We start from the raw sequence: 15,930 nt of genomic DNA, 5'->3' as shown, positions 1-15,930 counted from the left end.
GTTCAGTCTGCCTAACTACTTATATAACTGTCCTGGATGGTTCTGGCTTAAGTTTTGGACACTAAAATGAAAAATATGCAAACTGTCTACAGTTTGAAAGTCAGTAAGATGGAGGACAAGGAGAGAAGTAATTCAGTGGGGCAGGGTGGGGGAGGTATTCTGATATAGAATAGCCAGAGAGGTATTCTGACACTTTCTTCTGTATCCTGAGTCTTCTTGCCTATGAGCAGCACCATCTGATCCTCCTTTAGCCTCTATGCTGTAGGTAACTCCCTCATAAATAGGGTCCCACACACCCTTCGGAGTCCTTGACTCTGGCCAGGCTTGGGGAGAGTGAGCGGGGGCTGAGAGAAGCTGTGAAACTAAATGGAAAGTCACTGGAAATACGGACTGAACGGCGCCCACATCCTTTTGGAAAGCATAAGAATTTGGCTGAATGTAGAGGTTTCACAGTTTTTCATATTAATGATGATGTGAGGCATACAACTCAGTGTTGGGCAGCTAAGGTCTAACTCGCCGCGGTTCTTGTGGGAACATGGCAAATTTACTGTGAGTAGTTATGCCTCATGGTCAGAAGCCCCAGATCTGATCCACCCAGTTTCTTTTATAACTATTACATCTCTAGAGCTTTATTTTAAAACAAAAATCTTTCTTTCTTACATAATTTCTCTACTTTTGTTTACTGTTGTTTCAACTATAATGAAAATCCTTTTTGTGTCATTTGCATATCCTGCATATTTTTCATAAAATATATTTTGTCTGAAAGCACATAAAACATACTTTTTCCCATTAGTTAGCAATTTGTGAGGGAGTGGGGGGCCTTACCATGGCATGTGGGAATCTTACTTCACCTACCAGGGATCAAACCCTTGCCCTCTCCTGTGGAAGTACAGGATCTTAACCATTATATCACCAGGGAAGTCCCTCCATTAATTAACATTTAACTTCATTAAATATAACATGTTACTTCATGGATTTTTCTGTCACATACTCTTAGTGCTATGAACATGTATCGTTGTAATTAAGTCATGATAATGTCAGTTGATTTTTAACATAGTCTAGCTTTCTAAATCATATATATTTTTTTACTTTTGTAAAGACACTTAGTGTGAGATCTATCCTCAACTAATTTTTAAGTATGCAATACAGTATTATTTACTATAGATACAGTGTTGGCCAGCAGGTCTCCCTAATTTATTTGGGTATGAAGTTTCAGCTGTGCATTCTCTATTTTTATTAGCTCATTTTTCCCTGAGATAGTTCAAAAGGAAAATAAATAGCATCCTTTCCAATGTCTTAGGAGCCCCTGGTGGCTCAGATGGTAAAGAGTCTGCCTGCAATGCAGGAGACCTGGGTTCTACCCCTGGGTCAGGAAGATTCCCCTTACAATGCATATGTTTTTCAAGGAGAACAAAAAGAGAGAGTGTTCTTACCAACAACAACCAATAACCATACAGGCAAAAGACACAAAAGAGGTTCTAGAGTCAAAGAGGTTCAAATCCACAGTCACAATGTATTTGCATGTAACCTTGAGCTAGTTAATGGTAACCCACTCCAATATTCTTGCCTCGAAAATCCCTTGGACAGAGGAGCCTGGCAGGCTGCAGTCCATGGGGTCGCAAAGATTCAGACACGACTGAGCTTTATCATCTTTATCATCATCTTGAGCAAGTTACTTCCTAAGTCTCAGCTTAGAACATGGTTATATGCATTTCATAGGTGATGATGAGGATTTAATGCTGTTACTGTGGTCAATGAGCTGTCAGAGGGCCTAGAGCACTATAATTGAAAAATACTTGTAATTGCTTTCTGCTCATTAACAAGGAATCCTCACAGCTGCTCCTCAGGGTCAGGCTGCATTAATCCTGTCGGTGACAAAACTGAAGGCCTAGAGACTAATACTGCAAAGCCACATATTTGGTGCTTAACTGGGAGTCAACCTTTGGCTTCCAGTATTGTCAAATGGTAGCAGGAGCCAGTGAGCTTGATTATAATCCAGATGTCTTGAGAGGAAGTAGGCATACAATCCATTACAGAGACTTGCTGGCTGGTGATGAAAGGCTTCCTCCACCAGGTGTTCCTGGTGGCAAATGTGTCACCCATCAACTCACACAAAGAATTCTCGATCCTTATTTCAGAGAAGTTTGGAAAAATCATTATGTCTTCCACCTCGACCTGTGCATGGTCCTAACTGCTACAAACATCTGGTGCTGCCTTGGCAACATGTTAGCATGAATCCTGCTGTCTTTTAGACATCTGGATTGAGTATGAACTGTAGAGGATGAAGATTTTCTTTTCTGCCTTATTGGAAGTCAGGTATTGTGATTTGGGTGTTTGCCACTCATTGAATGGCAGCTTGGACATGATTTGGGGGGCCTTTGATTTTGTTCCTCATCTAATTCCTGGAAGGCCTGTCTCTCCTTGTGTCATGTCCCAGGTTACCCTTATGGGAAAGGCTGTAATGCATTCAGCCAAGACTGGGAGTCAGCCATGAGAAAATAGAAGTTGGCATGCGCCGTGGTCTCAGTAAACCAATCTCCAGCCTTGACCGATTTTCAGTTGGAAATCTATCAGATGGCCTTACTTTCCTTAAAAATAAATCAAGCACTCTCTACTCTTCCAGACTTTTACGGGGCCTTAAAAACAAAGGCCCACATCCAGCTACAGTGTAGGCTGTACTCACCAGCTGGTCCATCTTGCTAAATGTATTTGAATTATACGTGATGGACCTACAAACACCAGGAAGAGTTAAGATTTCAGTCATTAGCCTAATGAAAGTTATTCATTCTTAAGCAAATTCCAATGCAGAAGAAGCCTATCCAGTTTTGGCAGTCCAGAGTATATTAAATGTGAGGGTTTAGAATGACCTAACATACACACACACACACACACACACACAAATTAAAAATAAAGAAAAAAAATTTTTTAAGATAAAATATAGAGTGACCTAACACATAAAGGCATTCTTAATTGTCAGACATATTTAAAATATCAATTTGAAATAGGAATATTGGTGTCTATGCTAAGAGGATGGATTATAGAGGAAGTTTGTCAGGTGGGAAGGAGTTGCTGGCTAAAGGCATTTTATTACAGAATGAAAAGAGAAGAGGGAGGAAAACATAGCGGGCATGTATATATGTATAGATGCTTCCCTGGTGGCTCAGACGGTAAAGCGTCTGCCTGCAATGTGGGAGACCCGGGTTTGATTCCTGGGTCGGAAGATCCCCGGAGAAGGAAATGGCAATCCACTCCAGCGCTCTTGCCTGGGAAGTCCCATGGACGGAGGAGCCTGATAGGCTACAGTCCATGGGGTCGCAAAGAGTCGGAGAGGACTGAGCGACTTCACTTTCACTTTCTTTCATATATGTATATTTATATGCTTAGCAAAATATATAGGTGAAAAATATTTTTGACGCTGGTATTGATCACTAAACTTTAAGAGCTAAAACATAGGACATTTTTGCGGGGGGAAAGGCAATTTTTTGATAGCTTCTTCTAAAGGAAGGAAAAAAGGAAGGAGGAAGAGTTGGTGGAAGTGGAATGTGGCAACAAGGAGAGGCAGTACTGATTCCTTATTCATATGAGTAGGGAATTTCTAGGTGAGTCTCTGGAGTAACTTTTATACCTGAGTCTGATAGAATCCATTTCAGCCTATAATACTCTGTCTTTGATCCTGTTGAGAGTTGTCCTTTATGGACAACCTCACAACCATCTGGATCCATAACAAGGCAGAAATACTGCTTCCCCACAGAAGCATCTGAAAAATTGACCCTTTGTCCCAATTCCTCCCTTCTTCAGTGGTGACAATGCCTAGCAGCTGCCTTCTCTAGACCCTGCCATTCTGTGCTAGGAGACAAGGCTGGGTGAGTGATCAGACTTCCAAACAATGCCTTTGGTGTCCTCTCTGTTTGTTCAGGTTTTGATTATCACTCTGTCCCCTAACTTGTGTCATCACCCATTGCACTGCCTCTAACATCAAGCTTATCGCTGTCAAGATCAACCCCTGACAAGCAAGGGGTTAAAAGTGCCTGATAAGTCAAGTGTATAAAACAAGCGCTTGAAGAATGTGGTGAAGGGACAAGCTTATCCAGTTGCAGTTATCACAGTATTGTATGTATCACAGAGTTTTGAAAAGGGAGCGGATTTAAAGGAAGAGCCTTGAAACTGAGTAGATTTTTTTTGATAGATGATGACTCTATCAAAAGTACTTTTTGTTTTTATTCAGTTTTTTAAACAAATGATACATTTTTTGGATTCCAAAGTCAAACACTATATAAAAAGGCATTAACAGACAAGTCTTACACCCATTCTTGACCCTTATTATTCTCTGCTCGCACAGTAATATTTATGATTCCTTGTTAATCTGTTTAATGGCCTCTTTATGCAAACACAAATAAATATAGATACCTATAATTCCCCTTCTCTTTTTTAAACAGAAAAGTGTTTTATTACCTTGAGTAGGAAAAAAAAATTTTTTTTGTTGTTGAAATATAGCTGATTTACAATGTTGTATTAGTTCCAGGTGTATAGCGAAGTGATTCATGTATATATAATTATAAACTCTTTTTCAGATTCTTTTCTGTTACAAATTATTACAGAACATTGAATTCAGTTCCCTGTGCTACCCAGTAGTTCCTTATTCTTTTTCCCTTCTTTTTTTTTTCCTTGTGTTGTTTTTTTTTTTTTAATTTAATTTTATTTTTAAACTTTACATAATTGTATTAGTTTTGCCAAATATCAAAATGAATCCGCCACAGGCATACATGTGTTCCCCATCCTGAACCCAATCAGTTCAGTTCAGTTGCTCAGTCGTGTCCAACTCTTTGTGACCCCACAGAAGCATCTGAAAAATTGACCCTTTGCCTCAAAGGGTCTGTAGCATGCCAGGCTTCCCTGTCCATTACCAGTTCCCAGAACTTGCTCAGACTCATGTCCATAGAGTTGGTGAGGGCATCCAACCATGTCATCCTCTGTCGTTTCCTTCTCCTCCTGCCTTCAATCTTGCCCAGAATCGGGGTCTTTTCTTATGAGTCAATTCTTCACATCAGGTGACCAAAGTATTAGAGCTTCAACTTTAGCATCAATTCTTTCAATGAATATTCAGTACTGATTTCCTTTAGGATTGACTAGTTTGATCTCCTTGGAGTCCAAGGGACTCTCAAGAATCTTCTCTAACATCACAGTTCAAAAGCATCAATTCCTCGGCACTCAGCTTTCTTTATGGTCCATCCATACATGACTACTGGAAAAACCATAGCTTTGACTAGACGGACCTTTGTTGGAAAAGTAATGTCTCTGCTTTTTAATATGCTGTCTAGGTTTGTCATAGCTTTTCTTCCAAGGAGCAAGCGCTTTTAATTTCATGGCTGCATTCACCATCTGCAGTGATTTTGGAGCCCAAGAAAATAAGGTCTGTCACTGTTTCCATTATTTCCCCATCTATTTGCCATGAAGTGATGGGACCAGATGCCATGATCTTAATTTTTTTGAATGTTGAGTTTTAAGCCAACTTTTTTACTCTCCTCTTTCACTTTCATCAAGGGGCTCTTTAGTTCCTCTTTGCTTTCTGCCATAAGGGTAGTGTCATCTACATATCTGAGGTTATTGATATTTCTCTGGGCAATCTTGATTCCAGCTTGTGATTCATCCAGCCTGGCATTTTGCATGATGTACTTTGCATATAAGTTAAATAAACAGGTGACAATATACAGCCTTAACATACTCCTCTCCCAATTTGGAACCAATCTGTTGTTCCATGTCCGGTTCTAACTGTTGATTCTTGACCTGCATACAGATTTCTCAGGAGACAGGTAAGGTGGTCTGGGATTCCCATCTCTTGAAGAATTTTCCACAATTTGTTATGATCCACACAATCAAAGACTTTAGCATAGTCAGTGAAGCAGAGTAGATGTTTTCCTGGAATTCTCTTGGTTTTTCTATGATCCAGCTGATATTGGTAATTTGATCTCTGGTACAAATATTATATATCTGTTTTGTATTTTTTTTTTCACCTAAGTGTATTTCCCGGAGATCTTTTCTTATGAGTACACAGAGATCTTTCTCATTCTTTATTAAGTCATACTGAGATTCTACCATAGTTTATTTAACCACTCCCCTTGTTGAGTAACATTCTGATTGCTCTCAGTATATTGTTATTATAAACAATTTCAGACTTAACCTTGTACACATATCACTCTATGTATGTGGGTATTTCTTTACAATAGATTCTGAGAAGTAAGATTGTTGGGTCAAATGGAAAGTGTATCTAGCTTTGGTAGATATCACCAAATTTCTCTCCATGTAAGTTGTATGATATTGCAAAACCACCAGAAATGTGTAAGAATGTCCATATCTCCAAACATCTTCAACAGAATGTATGATTAGACTTGTGAATGTTTTTAGCCAATGCTGTATGTGAAAAATGGTATCTTAGTGTGGTATAGAATTGGGTTGCATTTCTCTTTTTATAAATGTGATCGAAGATTTTTTTCATATGTTTCAGGCAACTTTATATTTTGTTTTTAGTGTCCTTTGCTTATTTCTCCATTGGGTTGTTGGTCTTTTTAATCTCAATTTATAGGTATTCCTTATAAGATACTGACCCAGTTTGGGGGTGGAGTTCAGGAGTTTGTTTTAAAAGTGTTTCTCAAGTGATTCTGATTTGCAGTTAAATTTGGTCTAGAGCAGAAAGTTGAGTGGCAGAGAGAAGGGAAGAGAGGTCTAGAAATGTAGATTGGCACCCAATTTTAGATAATTTCAAATACCAGGAGAGAGAATTCAAACTTAATTTGGTAAATTAAGTGAAGTCACTAAAGATTTCTACACATATTTTTCAAATAAATTTCAAATAACTTCTTAGGTTTAGTAGTCAGTCTGTAGGACAGAAAAGCCCCTGACAGGACACATTCTTCATGGATAAGACAAATTGTTCGTTCTAGGGACCAAATGCAAGCTTCAGCTTTGAGATGAGAAATGGCCAGGCTAGTGCCACATACTCATTCAATTCAGTCACTCACTCATCCCACAACTGGGTGCTAGGCAGGGAAACAACTCACTCATAGAGTAAAACAGAAGGGAACAAGCAGATTGACAACAAAGTTAGTTAAATTTATCCATTATCAACTAAAAACAATTCAGCCTCTGCTGGAGTCTTTACTTCCAGATTTATCCAAAATGCAACCAAGAGATTTTTGGTCTATATTGACTTCTTGAATAGGATAATTATATTTTAAGTGCCTTATAAGTATGTTTTATTTACATTGTGCATTACTTCAGGACAGGGTTTATTAAGGTCTGGTGGTGCAGCAAAGTCAGAATGTCAAAGGAAAATGGAATATATTACTCATTCATTACCCAAAGAGGAAACTGCACCACACCTCACAAGGTCATGGGAGGAACACCAAGTTTTGGTCAGGAAGCAGAAGCCAGAGTGAAGAGAGAGCCTAGACCATGGTTATTATTGGGGTTTCCATGGGAAACACAAGGTGTTCACCCAGCTGGTTAGGCTTGGGGCTGTAGGGTATTACCTAATTGTCCAGTTCCTGGCCCTGAGACAACTGATTGGTGCTCCTCGGGCCATGAGCCAGATAGATCTGGGTCCAAGGATTGTAATTTTACATGCACTCCAGGTGCTCATGATGAAGGTATACAGTGAATCCTACTTTGAAAAACTGCCAGAGCAGATTTGGAGCTCCTGAAGCAAACAGAGAGCTGAAGTTGTCCCAGGACACTGGAGGAATGGCCTGAATTTAGGGATGAGAAGGAGGAGGAGGAGAAACCATGGGTATCACAGAGAGGCAGCAGTCACAGCTGGAGGCTTTAGATACAATGCCTGGCATACAGTTCGTATTTAATAAGTTGCCTTTGAAGCTGAATTTTTCTGCAGTGTCATTGCTGTCTATAGTCAGACATGGAAAAACAAATACATGAAGAAACTTACTACTACCTGAATTTAACCACTGACTTTTTGGAGTTGGAGTTCTTAAAGGGTGAGAAACTAGGCAAGTGCTTCATTTATAGGGCCAGTCCTCATCAGCACACAGCAGAGCTCACCCTCCCTGCTGTCCCTCCTCAAAAATCTTAGGTCCAGGGGCAGATTCTGTGAAATGACCAAATCCCACAAAATGGGCTTGGATCTATGAATCATTTTAGCTGGATTGGGACCATGTGGACAATTTATAGGATGTATTCTAAGGAAATGGCAACCCACTCCAGTGTACTTGCCTGGAGAATCCCAGGGACAGGGGAGCCTGGTGGGCTGCCGTCTATGGGGTCGCACAGAGTCGGACACGACTGAAGTGACTTAGCATTCTAAGGAATGTTTGCTTTTAAACCCTGTCACCCTTGACGAAGACTAGAGAGCTTTGGCAGAATCTGGATAAATTTAATAAGAAGTTTCAAATGAATAAAAGCAAAAATGAATGTATGTTGAGGATTAAAAATAGCAGTTCCTAGGTTCAAGATAAAATCTGATTTGTACAGTGTTAAAATCAGAACATTAGTTGTTAAAGATGCTTACAAATCAATTTTTTAATGATTTCCTTCATCATCATGCTGCTGCTACTGCTAAGTCGCTTCAGTCGCGTCCGACTCTGTGCGACCCCATAGACAGCAGCCCACCAGACTCCCCCGTCCCTGGGATTCCCCAGGCAAGAACACTGGAGTGGGTTGCCATTTCCTTCTCCAATGCATGAAAGTGAAAAGTGAAAGTGAAGTCGCTAAGTCATGTCTGACTCTTATCGACCCCATGGACTGCAGCCCACCAGGCTCCTCCATCCATGGGATTTTCCAGGCAAGAGTACTGGAGTGGGGTGCCATTGCCTTCTCCGATATTAATATTATTAATCACAAAATAAAATATGCTCCTTGTTAAAATTTAAATAATATAGGCTCACATAAAGTAAACAAATTTTCTACCTCACCTCTTCTCACTCCCCAGAGACAACTATTATTATTAGCTCTATGTACTTCTCGACTTTTTCCTATGTATATTCCCATATGGATGTATTTTCTTTTGCTTTATTTCCTTTTAACCAAGAATACCATCATACTTCGGAGAAGGTAATGGCACCCCACTCCAGTACTCTTGCCTGGAAAATCCCATGGATGGAGGAGCCTGATAGGCTGCAGCCCACGGGGTCACTAAGTCGGGCACGACTGAGCGATTTCACTTTCACTTTCATGCATTGGAGAAGGAAATGGCAATCCACTCCAGTGTCCTTGCCTGGAGAATCCCAGGGACGGGGGAGCCTGGTGGGCTGCCGTCTATGGGGTCGCACAGAGTTGGACACAACTGAAGCGACCTAGCAGCAGCAACAACAACATCATACTTCATATTTTATTCTTCAAGTTGCTATTTTTACACAATAGATAAACTAAACAAAAATCAACAGCATGAAGAACCTAACAATTCTTTTAAATTAACATATTTTATTAATGATAGTATTCTTTCCCCTCTCATTATGATCTACTTGGGAGAATCAAGCTTCTTACTTATATACTTTGAACAATCTTAATCAAGTAAACCAAAGTAATACCTAAATTATAATTGCCCCCTTTATATCAGTAAAAGCAGAATAGTCTGTGATACTTAGCTACATAAGCTTTGTAGCTACAAAATTGTGTTTTTTTCTACTGTAGTACTATTCATTGGGTAACAGTGTTGATAATAACCAATAAATTTCCTTCTGTAATAGATTTATTATTACATATTTGCTAACTTTAACATTTGTAAATTTTTTTTAAATACAGGGGATTATTCTACCAATAAAAAATTTAATAAGGTTGAGGGAAGCACTGTGACCTGTATGGGAGGAAAGAAGTAAATAAGCCCTTCTATTACTTCCAAGTGTTTTCCAGGCATGGTATTAATAGTTTGTCATGTTCATACTTCCCATTAACCCAGTGGCACCTGCAGGACCCACTCTGAATTATAGTAGTTCTCAGGCTTGATGTTTGAAATATATATATATATATATATATAATATTAAGAACTTCTATAAATTGGGTAACATTTTACTTAACCTTGTATTCACTTACAAAATTTATCTTATGAATAGATTGATTTTTTGGAGTCAAATGACCAGATTTGAACATAGGCTTTTTATTTTTCTCTATGGCAATGACTGGAGAATTCCATGGTCAGAGGAACCTGGCTGGCCACAGTCCATGGGGTTGCATAGAGTCGGACACGACCGAGTGACTAACACACACACACATAGCAATGACGCAGTTCACTGTGTCCCTAAAAAATGCTCTAATAAAAGGAAGGAACACACCAATTTTAGAGTTAAATAAATAACTAAAACTAAAATAAAATTTTAAGTGAAATAAAGCTTAAGCAAAGAATCTGGGTCTGTTCCCCTGGTAAGTCACAGTAATGACTCATCCCCAGATTGAGTTGGCAGTCTTCTTCCAGGAATGACTCAGTAGCTTCATTCGAACATTGCTCCTTCTGATTCACTATAACCAGGGTGGGCAGAGATGGGGTTTGATCATCTTTGGAAGAGTGACTTTCAAAATGAGCTTATTTATTTATTTGTTTCTATATTTGTTCACTTTGGAAACATTGGTTCAAACAAAGTACTATTTGAATGTGTGCAACTAATGAAAGCAGTTCTGATTAACTCGGGATGGAGGCTCAGATCCTCCACCCTTTGGTTCCCACTGATTTCTGGTCACATCCATATTTATTCACATTTCATTTGCCTTAAGACAATGAGAAACCTATGCGAGTCGTGGATGATGAGGACTTGGTAGACCAGCATCTCATCAGCGAGCTGAGGAAGGAGTATGGAATGACCTACAATGATTTCTTTATGGTGCTCACGGACGTGGACCTCAGAGTCAAGGTATGGGTTCCTGTTTGGGATAGTGCAGTGCCATTCTTTAAGAGAGAAACTCATTTTGGGGGATCAGTGAGTCTATTACACATATGACTGAGCACAAATTATTTCATAAATGGGAAATTTTGGAAATGGTCCAAATAGTTACCACTGTCCTCCAGAATTTGTGGTCTATGGAAAATATTGGATTGGATGACCCCCTGTAGCTCAGTTACTTGACTCAGACTAAATTCTTCTGTAACATTAAAGTCATGCATTCACCAGACACTTGTTGAATAGCTATGATGTGTCAGACCCTGGTGATAAAAAATGAAGAGCATTTAGCTTCTGTTTTAAGAAAACTCAGATTTAATATAGGCATACTCTGGAAGAACCTGGAAATTTATCTCCTGATTCAGCATGGGCAAGACGGTAGGGCTTTACACCCAATATCTTCCTATGATAGGGACAAAAGTTCTGAACCATGAAAAATTATGCCATGTAGTCATAATAATAATAACAATAATAACTAACTTTATTGAGTTCTTTCATTATGCCAAGCACTCACCTCAGATGTTTACAATTCTTATCTCAAACCTCTAAGAGAAATAACAAGTATTATCTTTGTTTCAAAGAGGCCAGGAATCTAGAGTCGTTAAGTAACTTGCCTAACTTCACCCAGTTAATGTTAGACTTCATATGCACACAGATTGGTTCCAGAGCCCATGCTTACATGAAAATCCTTAGGAAAAAGGCTGCCTGGGCTATTAGAATACCTGGTTCAGCCTGAAGCATTTTTCTGGATCTGGAGACAGATCCCTTCAATAATTCATTCTGCTTTTGTGTTTTGCCACCTCTAATGTGAAAGGTTGGACTAGATGATCCCTAAGGTGTCTGCCAGCTTACACATTTCATGATTTACTAAAGTCCCATTGAGGGCACAGCTCCAAGCCATGTCCAGACTTCTCTCTCTAGCTTACGCTGATTACGCTCAGCCAGCTCTCAAATCCATTTCAGGTTGCTGTTCTAAGTCCAGACAGCTTTGAGGCAGGAAACTGAATTTCATTATCCTTAACTTAGATTTCCAAAATTTTTTTCTGAGGATACATTAGCAAACATGACCTAATTTTAAGTAATGCTCACTCAATAAAATAGTCCCTGGGAATCACAAAGAGTTTATATAGATTGTTTATTCATTTATTTATTTGCTTTTTTGGTTGTGCCACAAGGCATGTGTAATCTTCCCCCAACAAGGATCAAACCCATAGCCCCTGCATTGGCAGCATGGAGTCTTAACTAACCCTGGGCCACTAGGGGCGTCCCATGTAGATTCCTGATGACCACAGAGCAGGCATCCTTCTGGTGGAAAATTACCTTTATTGCTGAGGTCAGATACTCTTACATGTTCTTGCTTTTGATTTTTTGTGTTAGGTACAGAGTTTCTGACTTTCCAATCGTGTAATGAACAGGAACCAGGTTAGTTCCAGAGATAGGGAAGTAAATCTAGGATATGTGTGGTGAAGAAGGCATGGACCCTTTCCAATAAAAAGAGTTAAGAAGAAATCCTCATGGAAGGTAAAGGAAGTTGTTTCATGGATTCAGAACCTCAAAACATCAGCAGAGGTACTATTGCAGGAGAGAGTTTATAAACGAATGAGCCCTCCAGGCTCTGTTTTCCCCAGAGCTCCCATGAATTCTCCCAGGCTCTCCACCCTTTGGACAGAGGGAAGAAACACCTTTAATGCATTATATACTTCTTACTTTTCCTTCAACAGCAATATTATGAGGTGCCTATAGCAATGAAGTCTGTGTTCGATTTGATCGATACTTTCCAGTCCCGAATCAAAGACATGGAAAAGCAGAAGAAGGATGGCATCATTTGCAAGGAAGACAAGAAGCAGTCACTGGAAAACTTCCTATCCAGGTACATCTTTGGAGACACTGAGGAAGAAGGCAGGAGAGCGTTCTGAGTGAGCTAATGAAACCCCAGAGAAACACAAAGCAGACGTGTCTGTTCAGGGTGACCTTCCCTATGAGAAGGGCAAGTGTCTGTGCTTCACAGCACTCTGCCCGGTAGGCTTATTCTTGTCCTGTTGGAAGTGGCTCTGGCTGCAAGGCTGGCTGGGATCAGATCCAAGCTTGAGTGTCGATTTGGTGGCTTTGGATAAGTCTTTTCTTTCTCTTCTGCTTTTTTTTTTGGCACACTGATACATACTTCTGATTTTCTGTGAGGGTTAATTCATTCAGTTAATTTGGGGGGCTTTGTATATTGTATTTATATTTATTGGGGCCTTTCTAGTTCCAAATGGGATTTGGAACACTGCTTGATTTTCTGCTTCCTTCCAACTCTGCAGAGAACAAAAGTTCCACTAAGACCTTAAAAGGAGAAATTCTCTTGACCCAGATGCCTGATCCCTTGGGGAGTGTGGTTTGTTGAAAACCCTTGTAGGGAAACTCCGGTACATACACAAAAAAGTGTTTTTAAAAAAATCACTCTACTTTTTCCCTTCTTCATCCCTTCTCTCATGATGGATGAAAATTCTACAGATATTTGGGACTTTAAGGGGTGCAGGGATGCAGAAATTTCACCTACAGCAGCAAAAATTCTATGATTAGGAAATAGATAATCTGAATTCCTCTAGATTCGGGAAGCTTGGGTCTCTTAGGAAATAACATCATGATGCGTTTTAAAGAGCACAGGACTCACCATTCATCCAAGTTTTCAGTTTATAATTTTCTAGATATGTTGTCTGGAGAAGGCAATGGCACCCCACTCCAGTGCTCTTGCCTGGAAAATCCCATGGACGGAGGAGCCTGGAAGGCTGCAGTCCATGGGGTCGCTGGGGGTTGGACACAACTGAGTGACTTCACTTTCACTTTTCACTTTCATGCATTGGAGAAGGAAATGGCAACCCACTCCAGTGTTCTTGCCTGGAGATTCCCAGGGATGGGGGAGCCTGGTGGGCTGCCGTCTATGGGGTCGCACAGAGTCGGACACGACTGAAGTGATTTAGCAGCAGCAGCAGCAGATATGTTGTCCCTATGCTTCCAATTAACCTGCCTTAAAAATCTCTCACCCATGAGAATAACAAGAGCAAGTAGCCCTACCTCCACTCCAGTGTTGCCGTAATCACCTTTTGTGCCAAGCACTTCATCTTCCTTCCTGTTGTTTCACAACAATCCCATGATCTAAATAGTGTAACTATTCTCACACTAATGGAGACCACTGAGGCTAATGGAGATCAAATAACTTTCATCACTGAGTTAGTGTTAATAATGCTGAAAGCTCGACCTCTTTGCACCGGTGCCGAATCAAATCTTGGAGACAGAGTTTTGGGTGTCAAAACAGTCATTTTACATTTACCATATTTCTTTCAATTGCTTGAAATAAGCACAATCTTTCTGAGTATTTAAATGATCCATAAATTTAATAAGTTAATGTTGTAAATACAGTGAAGTTTTCTCAAATGTTCCAGTAACTGTATATGCTTAGTAAGATTTCAACCTAAAACCATACAACTAAACCACTAAACCACGTACTCAATCACACTTCCTAGTTTGGAGTTTCAAGGCTATCATTTCAAGCCAGATACTCTTAAGTTTCACAAGAACATAAATTCATAAAGAAAATCAGGATCCTTCTTAGAAAAATATATTATTACTATAATTTTGATTCTTTCCAAACTTCCTCTTCTTAATTCTAAATCTTCCAGGACTGAAAGATGTATACCCATTGAACCAACCCATTAAACTCAGATAGCCTGATCTGTAAAGCAGACAGTTATCATCTAGCTCATTGGTATTATTTAAAAATCAGGATTTAGGCCAGCCACGAGACCTGCAGTTCCAGACATTATGATGAATTATTCGTGCCATTTCCGGGCAAAGGTTCTTTTTATAATCACAATGTCACGGGTTTCAAAACTTCAAAGGAAAAGCTGGCATTATCTCACTTTTGTTCACTCACAAAGCTTGCAGTGCTCGTTCAAGTTGATCACTGATTTGCATTTGCATTTTTTTTTATTCTTAAGAAATTATACGTATTTTGCATCTAAAGTCTTTTGAACTAGATGAGGTCCTACAACACACAAGCAAATGTATTTTCCTTCCAGTGTAAAAGGCTACAAGTTCTGATAGTCACTGCTGTTTCAGGAATATACATTTCTTATGGATATTCAGAATGGCCTATGATTATAATTTAGATGTCCTATGGCTATCTATGACTTATGGTCACAACTCATGGAATCATTGTGCTGATAATTATCATTGATCTTAAAAATTAAAGTGGGATAGTATATTACTTAAAGGCATGATTAAGACAACCCTGAAGTTGATTCTTGGTTTTCCACTTATCAGCTGTGTGACCTTGGACTTACTGCTTAATCTCTTTGGGATTTAGTTTTTTCATTTGCAAAATGGAGATAATAAGTTTATCTATTCTTAAGATCATTATGAAAGGTAAATTCAATATTAAAGGTAATAATAGCCTAGAACTTAGCACAAAGCAAGTAATTAATAAACATTGGTTATTAGTAGTATTCAGTTCAGTTCAGGTCAGTTCAGTTCAGTCACTCAGTCGTGTCTGACTCTTTGTGATCCCATGAACCGCAGCACACCAGGCCTTCCTGTTCATCACCAACTCCTGGAGTCTACCCAAACCCATGTCCATCGAGTCAGTGATGCCATCCAGCCATCTCATCCTCTGTCATCCCCTTCTCCTCCTGCTCCCAGTCCCTCCCAGCATCAGGGTCTTTTCCAATTAGTCAACTCTTTGCATGAGGTGGCCAAAGTATTGGAGTTTCAACTTCAACATCAGTCCTTCCAATGAATACCCAGGACTGATCTCCTTTAGGATGGACTGGTTGGATCTCCTTGCAGTCCAAGGGACTCTCTCAAGAGTCTTCTCCAATACCACAGTTCAAAAGCATCGATTCTTTGGTGCTCAGCTTTCTTCACAGTCCAACTGTCACATCCATACATGACCACTGGACAAACCATAGCCTTGACTAGACGAACCTTTGTTGGCAAAGTAATATCTCTGCTTTTCAATATGCTATCTAGGTTGGTCATAACTTTCCTTCCAAGGAGTAAGCATCTTTTAATTTCA

At 39.6% G+C, this 15,930-nt stretch overlaps 1 protein-coding gene across 1 annotated transcript in view; it reads left to right on the top strand.

The window, feature by feature from the left end:
* CCDC80 (coiled-coil domain containing 80) overlaps positions 1-15,930 on the top strand; it is a 35,594-nt gene that overhangs the window by 11,291 nt on the left and 8,373 nt on the right. The window contains exons 4-5 of the mRNA NM_001098982.2: positions 10,714-10,850; positions 12,599-12,747. Of these exons, the coding sequence (NP_001092452.1) occupies positions 10,714-10,850; positions 12,599-12,747 (286 nt within the window). The remainder of the gene's footprint in view (positions 1-10,713; positions 10,851-12,598; positions 12,748-15,930) is intronic.

The sequence above is a fragment of the Bos taurus genome, chromosome 1 (genome assembly GCF_002263795.3).
Source record: "Bos taurus isolate L1 Dominette 01449 registration number 42190680 breed Hereford chromosome 1, ARS-UCD2.0, whole genome shotgun sequence".
Classification (NCBI taxonomy): Eukaryota; Metazoa; Chordata; class Mammalia; order Artiodactyla; family Bovidae; genus Bos; species Bos taurus.
This window is presented reverse-complemented; position numbering and strand designations above follow the sequence as displayed.